We start from the raw sequence: 26,028 nt of genomic DNA, 5'->3' as shown, positions 1-26,028 counted from the left end.
ATACTGAGACACTGGATCAAAGAGTGTTTTTACTTCTCTTCTCTTTCCATGCTGCAGTGTTATAAAATTTCAAAACTTAGAGACAAGCAATTTAAAAACATCAAGGCTGTAGAGTCATACCTGCTTGGCAGTGTATCCTAAAAACCAAAGAAAAATATTCCCAAAATACAAATTACTATACTATGTGCTGTAGGATACACACATTCCACTTAGACCATACCGCTAATCCCTTGGAAGGGCCATCAATTTCTCCTCCAACCACTGTTAATTATAAGTCACCTAAAACATCTTTCACAATCTGGGGATAACTAGCCCATTTTATTCTTGACCTGGCACAGTATGAAGACTGGAAAAGAGACTCTAATAAGAATACTGTATATGGGGGGGGGGGTTAAGAGGGTAGGAGAAGAGTAAATGAAACAAGATGGGATTGGGAGGGAGACAAACCATAAGTGACTCTTAATCTCACAAAACAAACTGAGGGCTGCTGGGGGGAGGGGGGTTGGGAGAGGGGGGGTGGGGTTATGGACATTGGGGAGGGTATGTGCTATGGTGAGTGCTGTGAAGTATGTAAACCTGGCAATTCACAGACCTGTACCCCTGGGGATAAAAATATATGTTTATAAAAAAAAAAAAAGAATACTGTATATCTAGATACGGTATATACTGCCTCTTAATTTTGGCACCAGAGAGGAAACTGAGGAAAGAACATTTCACAATTCTGAACAAATAAGTTAATAAAATGTCCAGTTTACCACAGTGTAAGATTTAAGTTCTTTAGAAACATAATCCTCAGATTTCACAGTGGAGTGAGGAGGCATTAAGGGACCTGCTTTATTTTATACTTTATAATAGGACCATTGGACTTTTTAAGCTGTGTATACCTGGAGAAAAAGAAACATGTAAAAAAAGAAGAGAATGAAAATTCATTCCTTCTCTCTAGCCTTGAATTACTATTTTATCGTCTTCTCTGGAAAATGGGAGTCCATGTGATTCAAAGCACACACCTTGCAAATTTGTGCTGACTCAATACAAGTACATTGCCTCGGATTTCTGCTACAATTTTACTTTTATCCTCAGGACGACCATGCTCCAATACATGCTGGATTACATAATTTCCATATTGATCCTGTTTGAGAAACAACAGAAAAAAAGTGATGTAAAAATGAGCTCTGTGAATTACCTAAATCCTTACATCTAATCACCACCTACCTTCCTTCCTACAGCACCACGATGGGTTTACCTGAATAATAATGAACTTAAGAACTTTAAAAATGAATAGGGAGTGACAAATTTTTCCTTATCATTACAAAAGAGGAACATTTACCAGATGATGGACTATTTCTCTATATATTTATGCCCAAAGGTCCTATTTAAGTTCTTCCTTCATTAGCTACTAGGCCCAAAAGAGTAGGTCTCCTCTCGTTTAAAAACAAAACAAAACTAGGGTGCCTGGGTGGCTAAGTTGATTGGATGACTGCTTTCGACTCAGGTCATGATCCTGGAATCCCAGGGTCGAATCCCAGATCGGGATCCCAGCCCAGCTCCATGGGGAGTCTGCTTCTCCCTCTGACCTTCACCCCTCTCATGCGCTCTCTCAAATAAATAAAATCTTTAAAAAAACAAAAACAAAAAGAAAGGAAGGCATAGCTGGAATAAAGAGCTATTTTTCTCTCAAACAGAAGTTTACCTCTAAGAAAAATGGGAAACAATGTTTATGTCCAACAAAACAGACAATACCTAATTAAACAGCATCACAAGCATACAATAGATATATTCACTCATCTATGGTTAAAAGTATTGGAGAGAATAAACGTACAAATTTATACTTTTAAAAACAAGTGCAGAGCCCAAATGTGTTTGCTTCTGGATGGCAGGATTACGGATGATTTCTTTTGTTCTTACTTTCTGTACTTCCAAATTTTTCCACAATGAGGATATAATACATTTATAACCTCACACCTCCCACCAAAACAAACAACAAACTCCAACAAAAGTGCTGCTTCAGTACAATACTACACTTAGAAAGTGTTCTCTTGGTTATTGTAATGGCGGAGAAATGTTTAATGGCAAAAGCAAAAGAAAGTACCAAAGCTAAAAAGAAGCCACCTAATCCACTTAGTTCAGCGGAAATGATGAAGCTGAGACCAAGAGTGGTTAAATGGCCTGCCTGTCCATGACAGAAGGCTGGCAGGCAGCGCCCTCCACTCCAAGGCCAGGGCTCTCTTCATCAACCATATTCAAAAAGCACAAACCAGGACGGTATAAATGAGAACCTGCCCCAAAGCCAATGGGCATTTTAAACACATTAACATTAACTCTTCCGGAACGGATACCTGTGCTGAGAAAACACACAAGGTCTGGGCCTGCACGAGCCCACAGGTGTTTGCAGTTACTCTACTGGCAACTCCACTACCTGCACAAGCTGCTCTGTGTGCTGGTGAAGCTCCTCTAAGACAGGGAGTGTCTGCTCAGGGAGACAGTGCTCCAGGATCCTCTGAATCACTCGGCAGCCGTAAGGGTGCGTGGACAAAGCAAATACCTAGGACAGACAACACAAACAACAAAGCCAAGAATGACAGTTGCCACTTTGGATGCCTCGGCGTCGTTCATATCCATTACTCCATTAATCTTCCCAAAGACAGAAAGTGAGCGATGAGTATTCCCAGCATCCGGAAGAGAGCTCTGCAGCTCCCAGAGGTTTCCACAGTGTGCCTGCCACCGCACAGACAGTAACTGACAAAGCCAGGACAGTATGTTCCAGTCTAACTCAGAAGGCCAAATTACAAATGTAGCACATTTGAGTTCTCGCTACAAATAATGAGGTGTGTGTGTAAACCCATTTCATAACTATCCTAGGAATTTAGAGATGTACATAAATTCAGAGCTGAAAAGGACTTTTCCAAGAGCCTAGAACGGACAGAAAATTAATCGAGGTCACAAAAAACACACTTTGTTAAGAGTCCACAGTGTTGAAGAACAGGGTTACAAAGAGAAAAAGAAAGGGCTGGGATCAAATCCTAAATGCTTTCACTTAACCACATTGCAATCTTCTAAATTTAATTAGGGTGTTTTCCAACAATAAGTAAGAAAAGCTTCCTCTTTTCTTGGGTCTGGAGGAGATAAGAACACAGGCTTCAGCTCTGGACCACCCACTCTCAATTCTGGCCTTCCTAGTGAGAATGACATGGAGAAACCTGCACTCAAGTCTGTCATTAAGAATAATCACAGAGGGCACCTGGATGGCTCATTTGGTTGAGCGTCTGACTCTTGGTTTCGGCTCAGGTCATGATCTCACGGATCTGCTTGATGATTCTCTCCCTCTGCCTCTCCCCCCATGTGCTTACTTGCTATCTCAAATAAATAAATAAATAAATCTTAAAAAAAAAAGAATAATCACAGGAATAATAAGAACAATAACAACAGCTCACACTTACTAGATACTGGTCAAGTGTCAGCGCATTAAGTGCTTTTCATGTGGTTTTTAATGCATAGCTGTATGTATCCAACTGTGTACTTCCACAGTATAAAGTATGGTCCTGTTCTGTTTTATAAAAATGTTAAAAACTGGGGTGCCTGGGTGGCTCAGTCACTAAGCGTCTGCCTTCGGCTCAGGTCATGATCCCAGGGTCTTGGGATCGAGCCCAGCATCAGGATCCCTGCTCAGCGGGAAGCCTGCTTCCCCGTTTCCTACTCCCTCTGCTTGTGTTCCCTCCCTCACTGTCTCTATCAAATAAATAAAATCTTTAAAGAAAATTTTTTTTTAAAATGCTAAAAACTCACAGTCTATAGTAAATTAACTTATTTCACTCAACATTATGTTTCAAGTATTTACTTCTACTGTGGAGCTTCTGCTGGGCAAGTACCTGATTTGTTACTTTAATATTCGTCTAACCCTGTGCTGACAGACATCTAGATCATTCAGTCTTTCCTAGGAGAATAAGGCTGCTTTCAATATGTCGAAGTTATGTCTCCTAGTATCCACCTAGGCTAGGAATGCCGGGTCGCAGGAAGTACGTGTGCTGAACTTTGAAAGACGATGCAAAATGATTTTCCAAATGGCTGTGCTAATGTCTATTCCCACTAACAGTGATCAGATCCCACAGTCTTGCCACGACACAGCGGCCGACCAGCGGGGGAACAGTGGTCTATTACCTGTGCCCTTATTCTGCATCTTCCTGATTACTAATGCAACCATTCTGTCTTATGTATACTGGCAATTTGTATTTCTTTTTGTCTGTTAGTGCTTGTGGTCATTTTTGCACTAATTTGTATGGTACTCTTTGATTACAGGAGTTGATTATATATTTGTTATTAATTCTTCAGCAATTTCATCTTGAAAATATTCTCTCCCTTTTGGCAGCTTAGTCCTTTTACTTTCCTTGTTGTCTTTGATAAATGTTAAGATCTTATTTTTAAAGTAAACAGATCTACTCTTTTTTCATTAACTCAGAAAACCCAAACAACCCCCCAGTTAACCCCTTCAATCTCCTTACCGCTGCCATAACTGAGCAAACCCCAAAGACTAAACAACTCTAAAATCCCATTTCAGTCTCAGCTTAGCGGTACACGTGACTGCACGTGAAAAATCTACTTGGTATTTACCATGTTTTCCCTTTTAAAAACAAAAACAAAAAACAATTTCACAGACCCAAGAAGGAGGTGTGTGTTTTACTCTTTGTTCCACGTAGCTTAAGAGGGTGTGAAGACGATGTTTTAGGGAAGAGAAATTAATGATAATAGCCAATTAAGGGGCAATTCTGGAAAAATGATGTAAGAAAATATCAGCTCTACCTGGAAGCTGGTGCTAAGAGCATAGAGGCTCTTATGACATACAGGTAAACAGGACAAACGAGAGGCTATCTCTGGTGGTGTGGCCACGTGGGGACACCCCCCTAATGCTACCTTATTCTCTGCTCACGTTGGAAACACCCAAACACTTGTTTCCTTTGTTTCTTTCTTAAGTCACTTACCTGCCCCTTAAATGCATCAATGATAAACTGCAAAGACTGGGGCTGCACACATTCGATGCATTTCTGAACCACGTGATTACCATTCTGGTCTTTCACACACTTCAGGACGTGGCCGTCTAGCTCCCGCACCATCTCGTTCTATTAGAAGACAAGGAAAGAAAAGCACCACCAGAATCACAGCAAGCCGAACACCCGGACAATGAACAGTCTCCTTCCCCAACACAAAGCACTAGGCAGGGAATCTAGGACAATGAAGTAGAACCACACAGTTGTGGCACCATGACAACAACACAGCAGCTCCAAATGAGGACAGCAGTGTTTCCATGGATTAGCAAACTTCCTGTAACAGTAACCTGGGTTTTAAAAAAGTCCTCTAACTTGCAAAAAACCTCAGTGACTTTTTCAAAATGCAGACATCTGTAGAAAGGAATCTGTATGATGTACACGGTACTAGAGAATTTCACATATAATTTATCATGTTCTTAACATGACAACCCTGTAAAGTACATGTTATTAATAATGAGAAGAGTCGATCTACAGCTAACTATAGGCTAGGCATATCTGTAAGTGCTTAATGTGTTATGACTCAGTGAATCCTCGTAACAATCCTATGACCTGGACACTACTATAGATGAGGAAACCAAGGCACAAATTCTTTGACTTGCTAAAATCACAGACCTATACTGCCAAGATGCAAACCCAAGTGATCTGGTGCCTGTGTGGCAAAATAATGTGGGTGAGTAAAGCACCTGTCAGTCAGCTGTATATTATCCTGCATATACCCTCCACATACATGTATGAGGGAGCTGATGGAGACTGAGAGAGGGCGTAAGTAACCAGTGTGGCCAAGATTGCAGATAGCCACTGACCCAGATTCTAACCCAGGTCTGGAACTCCAACATGATCTTTCCACCAGGCCAGTGACAGCTAGGACAGCCGGGACAATACTGTCAGGAAATACAGAAGACCAGACATGGAGCTGGCCAAGTGCATGAGGCTTGTGCATTTATTCAGGGAATACAGGAAAAGACCAGACACTGGTGCTGTGGGAGTGCGAGACTGACCGTGCGAGTGTGTGCAAGCAGGGTAAGAGTGGAGATGACAAGGGAGGAAAAGAGACGTTGAGATTTTCACTGGATCCCTTCCTTGATGCAGAATATCCGCACCATGGCTGGGCTCTGGCACCTGCTGCCCAATCTCTTTGCCGTATCCCATCCCTGTCTATTCGCTCCCTTGTACTGAGTATGTATTTATGCAAGAAACTACAAGCCACTCCACAATGGTGACATTCATGAGAAGAATGTCTTAAACCTTTGAGATGTGGACTATGACAAAGCAACTAAGAGATTATCCCATTAAAGAAATTCAGGATTACAATACCAGGGACTAAAAAAGCTGAAGGCAACAAACTCAGGAAAAGTTTCCTAAAGCAATTAATCAAATGTCAGGAAAACATTTATTCTGGAAATATAATTATGGGAATGTTAAGTGGAGAATGCAGTATATATAAAGAAAAAGACTGGAACATTTTTAATCAAAATAAAGGGGAGGTGGCTTCCTTGCATATGTTCTTGAGCCCAAAGAGGTTAAAAACCCCACGGGAGAGGAGTTAATTTCACTGAAAATAATAAACTTCCATCTAGAAAACAGTAAAATACCCATGTAAAATACAGGAAGAATCCTACCAGGCCCCGAACAAGGTAGACAAAGAAACCAGACCAGGAAAAAATACACAGAAATCTTGGATAGAAAAGCACACCTCAGGGAAAGAGAGGGGAAGCGAAAAACTACTACAGCGCTGCCGTCTAATCAGAAAAGAGAAAACAGTAAAATCTGAAAAAATGGAGACTAAATCAACAATTTAAGATAGAGGGCAAAGACTGAGACAAACTAATATTCCTCTTGCTTTTCTGAGCAAGTGAGCATTATAGTCAAAAAAGGAGGAAGAAACTTCCATATTCAAAAGAAACGAGAAAATCTAAGAGGAAAAAATTCAACCATGAAGTTTTCATCCATGAAAAATCCATGGAAAATGGAAACGGATAATGATCTGAACATTAGGGGAAGAAGAGCAGTGGCTCTGGCCGTGCTCCTGACTCCTCACATGGTGCTGGTGTCACCACGCCGGGCTGCTGCGCTGCCAGTGCTGAGCGCTGATGAACCCCACGGTCTCGAAACACGCTGCCCTCCCCAGCGTCTTGACAGGCGCATCTGCAAGCCTCACAGCTGGAAGGACTCTGGACTCCCCCAGCCTTCAGGGGCCATTGCCAACACCACTGCGGTGCTGTTTTGAACTGGAGGCGGTGGGGGCCTCGTCTGGCTCAGAACTTGAGTCCATAACAAAGATTCTCATTACTGAACTTTGTTCTCAGTGAGGGCAAGTGGCTCATCATCGCCAGACCAGGCCCAACACCTCCCCCGAGAAGGGCAGAGGGAGTCAAGAGCCCAAACGCTGAGGGTTCAGGTCGGGAGCAGCTGGGGCTCGAGGCGCTGCCTGGCACAAACCCAGCGGCAGCGTGCCTGCCCGTGTGTGTGTTTTGCTTCCCGAGCCCAGGGGGCTGCGTGGGAGGGAGGCTGGCTGGACCGGCCCTGCGACTGTTCCAGAAGCCATGGGTGGCTTCAGGTGCATTCGGTGTCCGGTTGGTGTCAGCCCTACACACAGCACCTAACAGCTCGGATCTCTGTCTCTCCTCCTCACTCCCCCTCAGCCTGGACTTTCCCTCCCGCAGAGCCTCCCGAGAAGCCCCGAGCACATGCTCTCACGGCCTCACTAGTGCTTTCCACGGCTCTTCCCCACACAGTGCTCTGTGGGCAGGGACCAATCTTCGAGCTGGCACGGAGTGGGCACCAGGCCAGGCACTGGGCAGACACTCTCTCGGTGCAAGGTGGTGGAATGAATAAGGAAGAAGTGGAGGAAAATTATAGGTGGGCGAGATCATCTAAGTTTGATTTGTAAGAGTGGTCAGGTCTAGCATTTTAACCTGCTTTAATTCTTGTCATACAAAACACCCACCTGTAAAATTGCACTTACTAAACTGGTCAATGAGAAAAGTGTTTGAAATCAATGGCTTTAACGTAAGACACTTATCTACTGTAAATTTACACACTTAATTGCACAGTTCATGCGTGCCATGCACAGAAAGGCAGACACAAGCACCAAAAAAAAAACCCAAAAAAACAAAAACAAAAAAAACAAAACACCACCATACAAGAAAACTAAAGACTGACAAATTTACAGGGTTCACTACATGTACCATGGAGAAACATCGAACACCAAGAGAAAAGTTAAAGGGGAAACTTACAATTACCTGCTGGTCTGAGGGAATAAATTCAAGAGCTTTCTGGATAACACGGCAGCCATACATCTGCAGTGCCAGTGACAGGACGTGGCCTCGAATGCGTTCTGCCAAAGCCAGCTTCTGTTCAAGGCTGCCAAACTAGACACAGTGTGTGGGTGAACACCATTACTTAGGTAGTAGGAAAGAAACCAGAGAAAGCAAAGCATCCACTATTCTGTATCAACCACTGGCACAACTTCTTTTAGCCTTGTCACCCTATGATTAATTAACTAAACCTTTTTGTTCAAAAACTTTGTTTTTTCAAGCCAGAGTTCTAAGCCTCTGACTATAAGGAATCCATTTTATGTTGAAAAACTTCTCACGTATCCAACAGCAGCAGTTTCACTACTGTATGTTAAATACGTAATTCCTCAAAACTGCCATTAATTCACTAACGCTAGGAATCTATATTCCCATTAAATATAAGAGCATTTACATTTATTCTAAAAATAGTAATACATGTGGGGAACACTGTTTACTGGAACCTTAGTGAATGTATGGGAAAGAGTCAAGCGCTTCCTGGAGCAAATCTATAGCCCTCAGGTGTCTGAGGCCCATGGGTGAGAAAGGTCCTCTCTCATCCACATGAAATCTTAACATACGGACATTGTGTTTTGAATTAGGATTTTACATCACTCTAAGAACTGGGATTTTTTTTCTATATAGGGTAACACAGTCCAGGGGGGAAGTTAGTAGAATAATAATAATAATAATAATAATAATGTTAAAACTCTTCCTACAAGGATTTCCCATTCCTGGTTTTTTATTTTCATTGGAATGACATAATCATGAGACTGGAGGAGATTGTATACATAAGCAGCTTCCACACAAGAGAACTATGGACCAGGGACGCTGTGTGCACCAGGGAAGTTCTCTAACCCTACAGTTATCATCCCCTCTTCATTCAGCCATCTCAGCCAGCGCATGACCTGCTGAAGCTGGAAAGTTCCACGTTCTATCTGGGACAAGAGGGTGGTGAAAAGACATTCTAAAATCAAAATTATAAGTCATTTTATGTTCATTTCTTATTTTTATTGAGGATCTTACATTTTAAGTGAAATTTTAGGGGGAAGACGCACAGGATCAAAAGCCACTGGTATTACTTTACCAATTCAAGAGACACATCTCAGAAACAAGAATCATCAAGTTTTTCAGATCTTTCTCTGAGTTTTTAGGAACAGACCATATCTAGTACAGCACACCCAGTTTTTGCTTATTCCCTAAGCTGATTTTGACTGATAGTTGCCCCTCAAATACTGGATCAATTTAAAAAGCACAAACATTCAAATTAAAAAGATACCATGGTTATTCACTCTAACCTTCCAAAGGGCATGTGGATTGTTTGCTACCAAATATTTTTGGTATTTTTACATAATTTTACAGTAATTTTAAGTATTATAAGTAATTTTTATAATTTTTAAAATTATAAGTAATTTTACAGGGACCACAAAAAGGTTACTCTTTGTTATAAGAACTAAAGTAATAGCAACAATTTTTACTGCTGTTAATATAGACCATGAAGATGACAGATGTGTTTATGAAACATAAACTTCCCTTAAAAGTCACTGCACTTTCACTTTGCTCAGAATTTAATCACAAAATCTCAGTAAATAGAAATGTTACAAATATGCTGGTTTCTTAGTGTATCACTAAAGAGTTAAGAGTCAAAGAACTGGGGCACCTGGATGGCTCAGATAGTTAAGCGCCTGCCTTCAACTCAGGTCATGATCTCCAGGTTCTGGGACTGAGCCCCTTATTGAGCTCCTGGCTCAGCAGGGAATCTCCTTCTCCCTCTCCCTCTCCCCCTGCTTGTGCTCTGTCTCTGTCTCTCTCAAATGAATAAATAAAATCTTTAATTTAAAAAAAAAGTCAAAGAAGTTCAGTCTTTGTGAGAAGGTAGGAATACAAAGGCTGTGAGTGAGCCATGTTTACATCTCACACAAAATGAACTAAGCAAGATGTACAAAATTGACAAATTTCTTCTATTTTGGAAGCAGGTAATATGCAGTTCCAGCATTTTCCCCTGTTCCAAGTTCTTCATCTCAAATCCTTTCTGGATTTAGGACTTAAAATTGCTGATATTGGCACACCAGGTTTACAAGAACATAACAAAAAAATCCCTGCCTTTCTGACATTTACAGACATTAATCCAGCAATCTCATTAATCCTTTCCAAAAGCAACAGTAACAAGAGTCGACATTATTCATAATAACAGAAGTAAAAGAGGAAACCAAGACTGAAGGATCACCTAAAAAGAAGCATTTAACAATCCTCATGACTGTAGCTTATGATGAAAAACACTACAGTTGACATTCAAAGAGAACTCTCCAGGAATCCTAAAAATCCACTTTTTAGAACATGTTATCATGATCCTGCTAAAATTATCTTACAAGGATTATTTCCTCTAAAAAGACATATTTAGTTAATCTATCATAACAATCAGAAATAATGTGCTGGATCCTAAATGGGGACAGCGGTTCTCCAAACACATTCCTAAAATAGACTGGCACATCTGCTTGGGTATTTCAATGACATACTGCTGCTAGTAACTTGGAGAAACATTTAAAAGCTCTTCAAGAAGACCACACACACTTCATGTTGAGGACTGGGATGAGACTGCCATTCTAAAAACAGCTAATGAAAATCAAAATGCTCCAGAGTTTCTCTAACGTCAAAGAATAGAAAGAACAAAGGCTTACTTCAAAGAACTTCTGAATGACGTAATTTCCAAATACATCCACCATTAGCTGGTAAGCGGCCTGGAGGATTTCATTGAAGACAAGCTGGCGTTCAGCTGGTGTGGCTCGTTCTAGTTTCAGCTGAATGAATCTGAAGTACAAAGTAAAAATGGCAATCCTAGCATCTCAGGAAGACTTGGAAATCAGTAAGGATTAGTTCAATTTATAAAATGTACCGTTCTGAAACCGCACACGTGCCTGTGCAGGTGCCCATATGCACGGGCACACACACACACAACTGTTATTTAAATGAATTACTTGAGCTCACGTCATTGAACTCTCTGAAAAGGAAAAAAAATTATAGTGTGAAGTACCCCTAACTTCACTGAACTTTTAAAAATAAATATATTTAAACTTTAGTACATTTCATTACATACAAATAAAAGTGTATCTGTGTGTGGGATGAGGGAGACAAGCAGGTGGGCAGGGAAAGGGAGTGAAGGCGGCCATAACTCAGGGAGAATTCTACCTGACCTTCTCCTTTAGAAACCAGCCCTACATCAATAAACTCAACGCTTACGGCCCTTAGTATCAAAGACTTTAACTCATGTGAATATGAAGCAGTACTCATTCGTGATGTGGAAGAGTTGTGATTTATACCTGCAGTGTTTTCTGAAGTAGTACTCAGTTTGCGGTTTTCAGTTCAGATAACCATATAAGAAAAAAAGTTTTGTCTCTCAATCTGGTCCATAGGATCCAAGTATGAGAAATCCTTGCCCAGGAGCAAGATGACAGAGCTCAAAGAGGAGATGCGTTCTTTAGAAGCTGTTTCAGTGGGCACGAAGAGCAAGAAAGAGAAGTGGAAACAAATAGGAAAGGATGGGTGACGGACGTCACGATAATTAGGCTTTCCCCTCCAGGACCAGGGTGGTCCCGTTCTGCAAAGGCCACTGGAACAGGCAAATGGAGAGGGATAAGCCAAAGCAGATTCTGTGTTTTATAGTAGCTTCTTCTCTCTCACCTCTATGTAGACTCTCATTTCTACAGAGTGGAACGACACAGAAAAGTGGTGGAGCTATCTTATTCCTGAACCAGCAGATATCCAAACTTACATGTGAATAATGTCTCCTTAAAAGCAAGACTCTTGGGGCACCTGGGTGGCTCAGTCAGCTGAGCATCTGCCTTCAGCTCGGGTCATGATCTCAGGGTCCTGGGATCAAACTTCATGTTGGGCTCCCTGCTCAGCAAGGAGTCTTGCTTCTCCCTCTGCACCTCCCCCCACTTGTGCTCTCTCTCAAATAAGTAAAATCTTTAAAAAAAAAAAAAAAAAAAGAGAGAGAGAGAGAGAGAGAGAGAGAGAGAGAGCAAGACTCTTAACAGTGATTAAAGTAGCAGAAGTGTGCATATATCTTTGTGTTAGTGTTTCTGTTCCTTAAATTCCTTAAATAGACAATCTGGAAGGTTCCCATGAACTAGGAACATTACAGTAAGATAAAAAAGTTTGGATGAAGCATGTGATCTGGATTACTAAAGGGCTCTTTTCAATCACCTGTGTATCTGATGACCCCCATCTGTCCACATCCCTCTGAAATAAATAATGGGAAGCATACTAAGAGGCAAACTTTGTTTCAATTATTTTATGCCTATTTACTTAGTGTATACCTTATCTGAGGCATGGAATTTTTAAGGCAGTAAGATTTCAGTTACCTTAAGTGCCAAAGCCAAGTCCTCACCTGGACCCATGCTGGTCTTGGGAAAACTCCATTATATGCCCAGCGATCTCCCGTAGTTGTAAATTGGGGTACCGGTTATTTCGGAAATCCTCCAGAAGCCTGCTCCTGCCAGAGGGCATGACATCAGACATTCCGTACCGCAACCGGGAGGAAGCAAACAGGGTGCTGCTGGGGCTGAAGAGGCTGGAGGCACTGCTCGCACTGCGGTACTTGGCTTCAGCGCCTGGCGCGGCAGAGATGTATCTCCCACTGCCGTTGGTGAGGCCGCCTGTTGGTTACAGAACAGGACAACTCAAGACTCACTCTTAAGGAATTCTGCTCAAGAGAGGGAAAAAGCATCCCACACATGAAAGCCTGCACCATTTCTGATTTTGTTTCAAATCTATTGCTTCTGTGTTAAGATTCGATTCTATTAGTGCCACAGTTTTTATAAGGCCAACTCACCATGATGGAAAGAAACTTCTGCACAAAGAAAAGGGGAAATGCTTGGACCCACTGACAGGGGACTGCTAGCAGTAACGGAGCAATAGTGAGCGCAGCTGTTAGTCAGGAAAATGATGAGGAGAGTGCCTGTCCTGTGACTCAGCACCTGAGTACCAGGAATCCAAAAACACACAACGCACAGAGACCTCAAGTCATTTTCCGCTCTGAGCTCTGGGGAGATTCCTGCTATGAGTAGAATAATCTCATTCCCATCAGAAACCCTTCCTTAAAAAAGGAAAAGAGAAACAAATCAAGAGTACCCAGATTGGTCTGTTTTATATAAAGAGCTTCCCAAAAAGCTTCGAAGGAATGCTTCTGCCACTAAACAGAAATTGAAAATCACTAAGGCACCCTAGGCCGAGGAGAGACATAAGGAGTCGGGAAAAAGGACATATGCTTTGCAGTGGAAGGTTTTCAAGTGTGCATCCGGAATGGGCAGCTCTTAACACCTTCTTTTGGGACAGAGCCTGAAATGATTGCGGCAGCAACAACTTTCATGCCACGGATACTGATGACTGAACTGAGGACAAGGGAAAAATAATTGTGAATCTCTAGAAGATAACATAGAGATAAAATAGAGGTAAGACCAAAAAGCTTATCAAAATGTAAAGCAGAGTAAAAAAATAACATGAGAATGTATTTTCAATATTCTTACTTTTTTACAATGATGTTTTTTTTTAACTTTACACTATTAAAAAAAAAAAAAAAGAAACCCTTTTTGTGTGTTATTTAACCCCACTCCTTTAAACAAAAAGGCAAGGTAGGTAAGAAACACCCTAATAAACTGCAAAGAGCACAGATGAATAACAACTCAGAATCCATGAGAAAAGTCACCCAGCATGATCTGTCCGTTATCTTCTTCATGAGATGTAATTAATGTCTGCTCTGGAGTTTAATGGCAGCTACAAAAAGATACCCAACTTGGATTTCTCCACAGAATTCTAGGGTCCAGCTTCAAAGATCTGGATCTCAATCAAAGTCATGGAACCAAAAGGAAATGGCTCAATGTTAAAATTCGTGAAACATTTACTGAACACTTGTCCTATGCCAAGTGCTATACTAGAAGTATTCCATACACACGTTTACTGAATTCTTATTGGTATTTTGGAAGAGAAGTTCTAAATTACCATTTATGTAACAGATAATTTAGGCCCAAAGAGGTAAAATGCTCACCCAAAGATACAAAACCCAAGATAATCATGGCTAGAATCTGTGACACAACTCCACTCCAGAGTAAGTGCCTCTGCAACCAAATGAGACTCATTTTCAGACTCAGTTATATCAAGAAAGAGAGGAGGTTTATAAGAAGAGAGAACAGTAAGTAGCCATATGCCTGCTCTCTATTAAACCATTTCAGAAACAATTCTTTCTTCCCTGGCCTGAGAAAGGGGAGAAGTGGGAAAGAGGTAAAAATCAAGTAAGTCAGCGGGTCTTGCAGAGTGTGGGAACAGCAAGGAACATGCTTAAGAAGAAGGAATGGCACAAACACACAAAGTTTTGAAAATAAAAGATATTTCAGGAATCTTGTCACTTAATAAAGGCATTTGGGAGAAGTAACAAATCAACAGAGAAACAGAACCAAACTCCTAAAAAAACATTCTAATATGGATGACAAACATAAGGAGACCTAAACTGTCAATGACAAATTGCTATTAACTCAGAATAGACACCCTTGAGAGTTAAAACCCCCACAATATTGTGAGATTTACCTCCGAGACTACAACCAGGTTCCACAATAAATGTAAGAGAAAAGCTTAAGTAAGGTGAAGGGGAAAGAAACCATTCTGAAATAGGCCAGAGCACTCTGTTCTTCACCAAGCCTGCCCGCTGGGGAAACTAGTTAACCACAGCATAAAACCTGCTGGGTTATCATCAGAGACTGACTGAGCTGGGGACAGGAAATACACAACTCCAGACTATTCAACCCACCCTGTCCCACCAAAAGGGGGAGGAAACAAATGAGAAGCACTTTGTGAAGTTGGGGGTCCAAGAGCACAGGCTCCCTAAAAAGACTGAGCCCCAGTGACAGGACTACAGAGCACTGCCCCTCCCTGTACACCTCAACAACACATGACCAAAAGCCTATTTGCAGTGGTTCCTTTTACTCAGTGCATCAGAGCCGGCGCTCAACAATTACAAGGCACACTGACAGTCAAACCACACAATGTGAAGAGAAAGAGCAAGCATCGGAGACATGCACCGCAGGGGTAATCATGTTATCAGACCAGGAAACGAACACAACTCTGGTGAATATGCTACAGGCTCTGACAGAGAAAGCAGAGAGCATCCGAGAACAGGTGGGCAATGGAAGCAGAGATGGAAATCCTAAGAACTGAAAAGAAATGCTCGCGATAAAAAACTCTGTGACCCAAATGAGGAATTCTTTGATGGGCTTCTTAGTAAATGGGACCCACATGAGGGAAGAATCTCTAGGCTAGAGGATGTATCAACAGAATCCCCAAAAACCAAAAAGGAAGAGAACAGAGACTCAGAAAAACAGAATCAAATACCCATGGGGCAAAATCCAGCCTTCTTCACTTTTAAAGAAAAAATTGCCAAGGTCCCCAACATCTGACTTTTTAATACAGGCAGAAGCAACACTGCTCATCAAAATGTTTACAGTAAGTTCTCCCCAATCTACTCCCTAATATTAATACCACAGCCAGGTAGCCCTAAATTAAAATAAGCTCAAAATGAGTTGTCATCAGTGCATACTACTGAGTCCAAAATAAGTTAATTTTCACATGGTTAATTTTACTGGTGACAAGTCACTTTCAGGTGAGCAGTCACAAAATACTACATTACCTTGTAGAATGGAGAAGTACAAAAGGCACACAGATGACTAGTAAATAACCAGAAATAGTAAGTTACTGAACGATAAATTAGAAACATGTCTTGTAGTTTATGCAAGGACAGAGAAAACCATTTCATGTTTGAACTTTTCTTAAAGGACTAAGGACATATAAGAACAGCAAGAATTAATTTTAAGAAGATAGGAACTCTATCATATAAAACTAAGTGCTTACTTTTTTTTTTTTTTTTTGCCTTGGACAGATTATGAACTTTTGAGCTCATTTTTACTATATTTCAACACTGTGGGAATTAACAAGCACAGCACTCTTCTTCCAGGGCACATGATACGGCTGAGAGTTGCCAACCATGCACATTATAATATATTACATCTGCTACTTCTTGATGCTTAGAGTTTAAAAATGGCACAATCTGGAGATTATGGAGAAAACCGTAAGCATGAAGGAGCATTTCAGGAAATGAGGAGAAGATGGGTGTGGAATGGAGCCATCTATAGGGAGGCAAGACACAAAACTACTTAGGTAAGAATCAAATCTTTGGGAGACTCATCTCCACATCCCTTACTTTTTCTTGCTGAGGTACATCTGGAACTTAATAGAGATGAATGTTTTAGGTACAGGTGAGAGCCTAAAGGTTTCATCTCACCCACATACAAGCCACAAAATGGGGGCTGTAAGTCTAGTTGTTAATAATAATAAGATCAATAGTAATATTAATAATTACAAAAGCAATACTTTTAAATTAAGAAGTATAACACATACTTAAGACAAACTAGTTCAAAATCTGACTCACTTAGGGTCATAAAAAACTTACTTCTATTACTAAACACACATATGTATATGTATGTTTATGTGTGGGAGAGATGGAAGGGAGAGTTGAGAAAGTGGATGGGAGATTTTATTTCTTAAGACATTTCCACCCTAGGGGTGCCTGGGTGGCTCAGTTGGTTAAGTGACTGCCTTCGACTCAGGTCATGATCCTGGAGTCCTGGAATCAAGACCCACATCGGGCTCCCTGCTTGGCAGGAAGTCTGCTTCTCCCTCTGACCCTCCCCCTTCTCATGCTCTCTCTCTCTCAAATAAATAAATAAAATCTTTAAAAAAAAAAAAAAAAAGACATTTCCACTCTATGCCAACAAATGTGACAACTTAGAACAAATTCCTAGAAAGTCACAAATTACCAAAATTGTCTCAAGAAATGCAAAACTTGACCCCGTAAGATGTAAACAGAAATTGAGCTAGTAATTAAAAATCTTTCCACAAGTAAACACCCAGGCCAGGATAGTTTCATTGCTGAATTTTATCAAATGTTTAAAGAAATAATACCAATACTCCAACTGTTCCAGAAAACAGAGGGGGATGGTACATTTCCCAACCTATGTTATAAAGTCAATGTCACCATGATAACAAGTCAGACAAAGTAAAGAAAGTGACAGACTCCCTCATAAATATAGATGAAAAACTCTTCAACAAAAATACTAACCATAGGATGAAGCAAAGTTTATCCCTGGAACGCAAGGGTGTATTAACAACCAAAAAATAATTAATGTAACATATCATATTCACAGAATGAAAGATAAAACACCACACATTCACCAATAAACACAGAAAAAGCACTGAACAAAATCCAAACTCCATTTATGGCAAAATGCTTAAACTTAGAACAGAAGTGAGCCCGATAAAGGGCATCTATGAAAATTTTCAATGATCATACTTAAAAGTAAAAGAGTAATACTTTATCCTCAAGATCAGGAACAAGGCAAGGACGTGTGCTCTTATCTACTGTATTTAACGCTGTGCTGGAGTTTCTCGGCAGTTAGACAAGAAAATGAAATAAAAGGCAGCCAGATTGAAAAACCCTTTATTCTCTAGTAACGTGCTCCTATGTAGAGAATATCCTAAGGAATCTACCGAAACCTATTGGGACTAATAAGTAAGTATGGCGAATTTGCAGAATGTAAAATCAATACACAAAAATCAACTGTATTTCTATAAACAAGCAACAAACAATCCAAAACCAAGGCAAGGATACAATTCCATTCATAACAGCTTAAGAAAAAGGAGATAGGAACAAATTTAACAAAAGGGGTATAGGACCTGTACACTGAAAATTTTTAAACTTTGCTGGGGAAAATGGTGCACACTTAAAAAAAATCAATTTCCACCTCATGCAATAACACAAAATTAACTCAAAATGGATGATAAATTTTTTAAAAGATTTATTTATTTGACAGAGAGAGATCATAAATAGGCAGAGAGGCAGGCAGAGAGAGAGAGAGGAGGAAGCAGGCTCTCTGCTGAGCAGAGCACCCAATGCGGGACTCGATCCCAGGACCCTGAGATGATGACCTGAGCCGAAGGCGGAGGCTTAACCCACTGAGCCATCCAGGCACCCTGAATGATAAATTTAAATATAAGAGTTAAAACAGTAAAATTTTTAGAACAAAACATATGAGAAAAATCTTTAAGAGCCTGAGCTGGGCAAAGATTCCTATACCAGAAAGCATGATACACTGGACCTTATCAAAATTAAAAACTATTGCAAAATGAAAAACCAGGACACTTGGAGAGCTCAGTCAGTTAAGCATCTGCCTTTGGCTTGGGTCACGATCCCAGGGTCCTGGAACCAAGTCCTGCATGGGGCCTCTTGCTCAGTGGGGAGCCTGCTTCTCTCTCTGCCTGCTGCTCCCCCTGCTTGTGCTCATACGCACACTGACAAATGAATAAATAAATATCCTTAAAAAAAAAAAAAAGGATTGAGATGTAATATTAAAAAGAAAAAGAAGAAGGAGGAGAAGAAAGAAAAGACAAGCAGAAAACCAGAGGAAAATACATGCAAAGCAAGTATCTAATGAAGGAGTTGTAGCCAGGAATATAAAAAGAATTCCTACAGCTCAGTAATAAGAAAAACAACCCAAATTTTTAAATGGGCAAAAAAAAATATGAGCAGACATTTCACCAAAGATATATGAATAGTTAATAAGCACAAGAAAATGATGTTCAACATCCTTAGTCATGAGGGAAATGGAAATTAAAACCACACTGACATACCATTTCAAGCTCACTAGAACAGCTGTATTAAATAAGACAAGAACGATGTCAGTAAAGATGCAAAGAAGTTCGAGCCCTCACTGCCGATGGGAATGTAAAATGGAGCACCAAGTTGGAAAAACACTGGCATTTTCTCAGTAAGTTTAACATAAAACTGAAACACAAACCAGCAATTCTACTACTAGAGAAATAAAAACACGTGCGCAAAGAAAGAACTGCATGGGAATGTTCATAGCAGCGTGATTTCTGATAGCCAAAACTTACAACAAAAACCCTTCAGCTGTGAATGGTTAGACAAAATGTGGTACGTCCACAAAGAAGACAATTCAGTAATAAAATGAAACAAACTACTGACACATAGAAGATCATGAATGAAATCTCAAACACATGAGAATGTGGTGGAAGGTGGGCACACACCATGAGAAGGGAAAGAAGTCGAACAAGAGATCACATGTTGTACGGTTCCATTTATATGAAATGTTCAAAAAGACAAATTTTAAAACAAAGCCAATCAGTGGCTGACTGGGGCTAAAGGTGTGAATGCAGATTAACTGTAACTGGTCTTGAGAAAACTGAGGGGATAAAAATATTCTATAACCGATTTATGGTGATGGTTGTACAATTCAGAAAGTTACTAAAAATCACTGAATCATAAGCCTGAAATGGATGAATTTTCTATGTAAAATATAACTCAATAAAGATTTCTTCAAAAAAAGAATTTTGGTCTTTAAACAACTGCTAATGGAAAAAACATTTAAGAGTCTTAAGTAGGGGGGCACCTGGGTGGCTCAGTGGGTTAAAGCCTCTTCCTTCAGCTCAGGTCATGATCCCAGGGTCCTGGGATCGAGCCCCGCATCGGGCTCTCTGCTTAGCGGGAAGCCTGCTTCCTCCTCCCTCTCTGCCTGCTTGTGATCTCTATCAAATAAATAAATAAAATCTTTAAAAAAAAAAAAAAAAGAGTCTTAAGTAGGCACCAACAAGTGGTCGTTGAATAAATAATGAGGAAAAGCAAAACTAAGCTAACTAAGCAGGTCAGTAATCATCTGGAGAATATTCTAACTAACACATGTGTGACTCTGAGGAAGAAGTATGAAAATCATATGATGGAGAAAAGATCCATACTGGGAAAACAAGAGAGATCTATAGGCTGGCATGTGCATTCAAATACTTGCTAGCTGTGTGGTATTATGAAAGGCACGAGATCACATTGAGTTTTAAGTTCCCTGTGCAGAAGCGAGTCAGGAGAGAACCGCACACAAGGAATGCATGCACAGCACAGCCCTTAGCGATCGGAGAGCTAACGGCCGGTGTCAGCAGTACAGCACTATCAGCAAAGAAACCAGATCAGGTGTGGCCTAATACATATTTGGTAAAGAAATGTTACGTTTCCTGCCCCAAAAAATGTCTTCAGGACCTCTGTATGGACACTGTTAGAGACCAATTCCCGTACCTCTACTTTCTTTAGGTTAAGACCAAAGCACGCAAGAACCCTTCAGTCAAGGAAACAGACTGAGCAAAGGCAAAACTCTACTGATCAGGACATAAAGTTCCTGAGAAATGACATGTCTGACAGACACAGGACACGCAGCAATGGAAGTCCCACGCAAACATACGCAACTAAATTGCTTAAATGAGGTCAACTGCTTTTAAAAGGGAAGATATGTTAAAAAGAAAGCCAGGCAGACGGCAAGAGCCATTAAATGAGAAACAACTTGCACCAACAGTTATTTCCTCCTTCACAGAGGAACCATGAATTAAGAAGGAAATGTGTTTCACGACATCGCCGAGGCACTGGAAAGAGCAAAAACACCATGCATGTAAGTACTGATTCCAGCTCCATCTTCAAACACCAAGAGCCACAGCATCTAGTTCAGGGTTGACAAACCACAGCCCACAGGACAAATCTGGCCTGCAGCCTATTTTTGGAAATAAAGTTTGACTGCGTGATAGCTACACATTCATTTACATTCTGTCTGTGGCTGCTTTTGTACCGCACAGCAGAACGGAATGCTTGTATAGAGAGTGCTTGACCTGCAAGTCTGAAACAGTAACTACCTGGCTCCTGGGCCGCCTCCCCCAACAAAAAAGTTTGCAAGATTTAGTTGGTGAACTATGAATGTCAGTATGAGCTGCCACAGTTCAAGTGTTTAAATCAAGGAATTAAAAGGTAAGACTTCTGGATTTGATAATGCACTGGTTTAAAAGATACCCTGGGCATATCACGTGACAGGATGTACAATGATGGCGTGGGCTCTGGAGCCAAAGACGTTTGATGCTCAATATCCAGATAACGAGAAGACCTCGGTGAGATATTTCAGGAAATTTCCTCACTCCCATACCATGGGCAAAATGCCTACACCTACCAGAGTTACATGTACAGAACCCAAAACCATTAATAGTAGCAGATAATAACTACTAAGTGTTAGCTTCCTCCATCGACACACCAAATTGGGACTTTTATTTACCCCTTATAATACATTACCCTCAGTCTTTAAAGCCAAGCACTCTGTCACTAGGAAACACTACTGTGCAATGTACCCCACTGCCTTATCAGTCCAACTTGGATATTCTAATCTGGAATGGCCCGACAACTTCTCTAAAGTAACATCTATACATAACCTAAGACAATGAGTTCCACAAGGACAGCTCTGATCATGTGAGATTTCAGAACACTCACACACACACTCACAGAATGTGTATGCACATACATACATACACAGTTTGCCTTAAAAACCACCTCTCCGACTCCGAGATGGCACTCTTAGTCCAGAATAATACGTCTACTATCAGGGCTTCTTTGATTTTTATAAATCGTTCCCCAGTCTCTGTATTTCCAAATGAAAGCGTACTATTTGTGTTCAGTCAGTCCTCATCTCCGAGCCCATAAAGCCACTTCTAATCTTGCTGGTTAAACACTGAAAAGAGTCCATGTAAACTACAAGCTCTGGAAGATAATGATGTGTCACTGCAGGTTCATCACCTGTAAAAGGCACCGCTCTGATGGCGGGTGCTGATCCTGGAAAAACCTGCATGCGGACAGGGCAGAGGGTACAGGAGTAATCGCTGTACTTTCCCCTCAAATTTGCTATGAAGATAAAACTGCTCCCAAAAAAACCCCCAAACAAACAGATAAACAAACAAACAAACAAAAGAGAGGATTAAAAATAAAAACCGAACAAAATCTTCTAGGGAAAGCGGCCATACATGCTGACTTTTCCTAGGACACTGCCTGTTTAGGTCTGTTGTCACTGAGTTCATTGTTAACAGCACCCCCATCTCCTCTCAAATGTGTCCTGGGTTGTGCCACAAATTGTGTGGTCACTCTACTTCAATGTCTCAACTTTACTCATCTAAGAAATAAATCAGCACTTCAAAATGCAAACTTGGTAAGTAACTGAGGGGAAGGAAGTATGCACCACACTCCACCTCTTGGAAGACTTGGCAATTTGCCACTCAAAGTACTAATGTAAGTTTCTTCTCATTTTTACAGCCTGCTGTTTACAATCCTCTTTTCTTTCCTCATTTTAGCATCTAGATGGTAACATTTTTAAATCCCCATACATAATAACAACCTAAACATACACTTGAGAAATACACATCTATACTCATTAGCATACTAGATAATTTATACCAAAAAAAAAATAGTAAGAATCTGGCAATTTTTAAAAATAAAACATTTTATGTGGGAAAGTAAGATATTAAGTGTATATGAAGGGAGAGGGGAAGGGGTCTGAAAAATAAGGCAAAATATTAACTGTGATATTTCGGTGGTGACACTAGGTGAACACATTCTTTGTCTATGTCTCTGTGTTTTCCAGCTTCCCTGAAAATGACTCTGTCCTGGGTTTATAATGAAAGACTCCCCTGTGTAGCCAAAGAACAAGATGTTCAGACTGAAGCTGAAGTGAATATACAGGGGATGCACCCAAACTTGAATAAACCCAAAACTGCTATGCTCTCTAGGTACAGCCTAAATAACATGAGGCACTTAAGGAAGGCACAGAACACCCAGGACACTCCTGGGATAAAGGGATTGTCCTTTGCTTATGCAAAGAACTTGTAATGTCATCAGTGGCAAGAGATTTCTAGAGTTCAAGGTGGTGTTAGAGTAATGGTTCTTACCCAGGTTTAAGCTTGAAGAGGATCCATGTGAAGAGAGGGAAGGAGGTGGTGTCTGTGAATGTCCTGGTCCCTGACTAGGGAGAGGCATGCCCACGGGTCCAGGAGAGGAGGAAAAGCTAAGGCCGTTATAAAAACTGTGTCCAATGGGGGTCAAGCTGCTCGATGTCCTCTTATAAAGGTCACTGCTGCCAGTCAGGGAGTCACGGCGGGAGCCACTGCCAGTGTTGGAGTTTGCAACTAAAATGGAATTAAAACAATGCAGATAAGAAAAGGCCTGTTCTTTGAAGAACAAGCCCAGTGACCTGTTCCTAACACTTTGATCCAGACTCCTTACCACCGCAAATTTGTCAGCAGAGACAGCCTAACTGTTCATGTGGCAGTTCTAGGGGCAGGTAAGTAATAAAGAGGACATGGCTCAGGTTAACATGAAGCTTTTGTTCAAACCATCACACGAATGCTGAATTTACCTTCCTTTGGTGTCACATATTATGGAGTGGAAATGGGGTAAAAAGCTCGGACGGCCACATAAGCTATGGAAAAGGTGAAAGAAAATGGGCTAGAAAGAATGCCTTTCATCAACCCAAAGGTTCTAGTAGAAAAATGGAGTACAGAAAAAAGATTTGTAAATGGGGTAATTTCCCCGCTACACAAGACTTACATGTGAAACCCTGTTTTCTCAATGGGTTCAATCAAGAGTTATTGCTAGCCCCCAATTCCAATTTAAGATTCTCTCTCTCAAAACATGCCCTTCTGTTCTGAAATTACATTGTTTTACAAACACTGCAATTATCCCACTGTTTTCCTTACTACTTTACTGCTTTATCCTCCCATTGAAACATTAAAAATATCTCAGTCTAATGTCCTTCTTCCCACTTTTCCATAATAGCCACCTTAATTCTTCTCAAAAGACTGGAGCAAACTCCTGACTCTGTAAGGCCTGCAGACTGTGGGGTACACTACCCTGTGGTCTTTGGTCAGTCCTCCTCCCTCGGTTTTTAACATCCACATTTCTACACTTCCCTCCAGTTTCTTCCCAATGCCTGTTAAAAAACCTCCCCAGGTTTTCTAATCCCTGAAACAAATCAACTATGAGAGTATAAATAAGCAGCAATATAAGCATAAACCTGAAATCAGCCCCAACTGTGAAACTTGATTTTAACAGTCCGTCATCTCAAAGATATGTGGGACGGCCGGATTCCCACGGGGCTCAGTCCAGATCCAGGGTTCCATGCATCATTAGTGTTCCATAGAGATTGTAAAAACAACGAAAATTCAGTTTTAACAGCACTTAAGTTGGATTTCTACCTGCTGTTCCAAACCCTCCAAGGGCTGATCCCAGGGTGGCGCCGAGAGAACTGCTACTTCCGAATCCCAAGGATGTGTTGGCAGGCTGGGCAGAGCCCTGGGAGAAGAGGGAGCTGCTCTGTGAATTGCTGCTCAGAGAGTTGTTGCCATAGAAAGAGCTGGATGCCAGGCTGTTACTGGGCTGCTGCTGGGGCTGGGGCTGGGGCTGCTGGGTTCCTAAAGGGCGAAATGGTCCATTTGTTGTTCCAGCAAGACCACCAGCTGCTCCATTTGCTGAAGCTGCGGCCGCCGCAACAGCTACAAAGAAGAAAGCAAAGCATTGGGCTGGGAAAGGCGCTGGCCACATCCCCCAGCCTTGGCGCTAGCCTTCCAGAAACACTGTCACGTGCTCCTAACTTCGCAAAGCAGACACGAATCTGCCTTTGAGCCTTCCATCTGAGACTTCTATTTTCTATTTATGCTTCCAATTTGAAGTCAAAATACCATGGAAGCCAAATTCACGACAGTGGTAACTTTAAAGAGTCTGCAGTTTAAAATAGGTACAGATGTCAAATGTAGCCATTTTAAATACGACTACTTCCTAAAATCTCAAGTTCCACAAATATCAATGTTGAGGACTTTTCCAGAACCCGTCAGTAATATATACAATCCCCTCGAATTCCTGAACACGTTCCTCTCTTCTAGATGTTCCTGCTATTGTTCCTAATTTATATTCCTAATATATATACACATACATAAAGCCTAAAATAAAAACCCATTCTGGCCCACCCCTATTAAAATATATTGCTCTGCCATTCCTCACTATTCCCCTCCATCCCACCGCCCTCCGAAAAAAAAAAGCAAACACCAGCATTGAAAAAACAAAAAACTACAACAAAATATTATCTTAAAATAATGTCATGGATTTCTGTGAAATTAGCCTTGGACTTCTGCCAACGGTGCCATTTTGTGTGAATAATCCAACTTCCTACATTCATGGAGGAGCAGGTCCTTGCTGCTAACCAGCTGGTACATGGCTGTCAACAGAATCTATCGAGGTCACTTGCTGCTTCTCATTTTTCTCTTTGAAACATTACAGGGCAGAACTGCTATACTGAGAACTGCCAAATAAAGTACATTTCAGCACATCGTAAGAACATCATCCACCACCTCTTCTGGGCCACCTACAGGAGTTCACGAAGACGGAAGCTCACCTGCTTGTGCAGCCGAGGAACTGATGATGACTGGGGCAGGAGCTACAAGCCGAACAGGAGCTCCAAGACCATTTCTTGCTCCAGCGTTCACCACAAGGGCACCGGTTTGGTCATAGTAAGCAGCAGGAGCCAAGACGGGGTAACCTGGAAATATTAAGCCACATACAAGTATATATGAAACAAACAGTGCTTCCTGGGTAGTTGCATACTGTCAACAGTCACAGACTCTCAGATGTGGAGACAAATAGACATAGAATGTCTCTCCTGGCTTCACCACCTAAACAGCTATATGACCCTGTATCTTCGAGCATCCATTTCTTCAATGCAGATAATAATACCTGC

General features: G+C 41.1%; 1 protein-coding gene and 1 non-coding gene across 17 annotated transcripts in view; both read right to left on the bottom strand.

The window, feature by feature from the left end:
- The window catches only part of PUM1 (pumilio RNA binding family member 1), a 142,585-nt gene that overhangs the window by 8,915 nt on the left and 107,642 nt on the right, over window positions 1-26,028 (bottom strand). For 9 of the 16 annotated variants that reach the window (XM_047723844.1, XM_047723845.1, XM_047723855.1 and 6 more), the window contains 9 exons: window positions 25,687-25,830; window positions 24,494-24,790; window positions 23,189-23,425; window positions 12,723-12,990; window positions 11,011-11,140; window positions 8,276-8,410; window positions 4,974-5,111; window positions 2,417-2,542; window positions 1,008-1,129 (listed from right to left, as the gene is read on the bottom strand). In XM_047723844.1, coding sequence (XP_047579800.1) covers window positions 1,008-1,129; window positions 2,417-2,542; window positions 4,974-5,111; window positions 8,276-8,410; window positions 11,011-11,140; window positions 12,723-12,990; window positions 23,189-23,425; window positions 24,494-24,790; window positions 25,687-25,830 — 1,597 coding nt within the window. The remainder of the gene's footprint in view (window positions 1-1,007; window positions 1,130-2,416; window positions 2,543-4,973; window positions 5,112-8,275; window positions 8,411-11,010; window positions 11,141-12,722; window positions 12,991-23,188; window positions 23,426-24,493; window positions 24,791-25,686; window positions 25,831-26,028) is intronic. The other 7 variants (XM_047723847.1, XM_047723848.1, XM_047723854.1 and 4 more) reach the window with 4 other exon arrangements.
- On the bottom strand, window positions 7,289-7,373 carry LOC125099545 (small nucleolar RNA SNORD103/SNORD85). The gene has a single exon (XR_007127257.1). It is a non-coding gene; the product is annotated as a small nucleolar RNA SNORD103/SNORD85 (small nucleolar RNA).

The sequence above is a fragment of the Lutra lutra genome, chromosome 4 (genome assembly GCF_902655055.1).
Source record: "Lutra lutra chromosome 4, mLutLut1.2, whole genome shotgun sequence".
Taxonomy (NCBI): Eukaryota; Metazoa; Chordata; class Mammalia; order Carnivora; family Mustelidae; genus Lutra; species Lutra lutra.
This window is presented reverse-complemented; position numbering and strand designations above follow the sequence as displayed.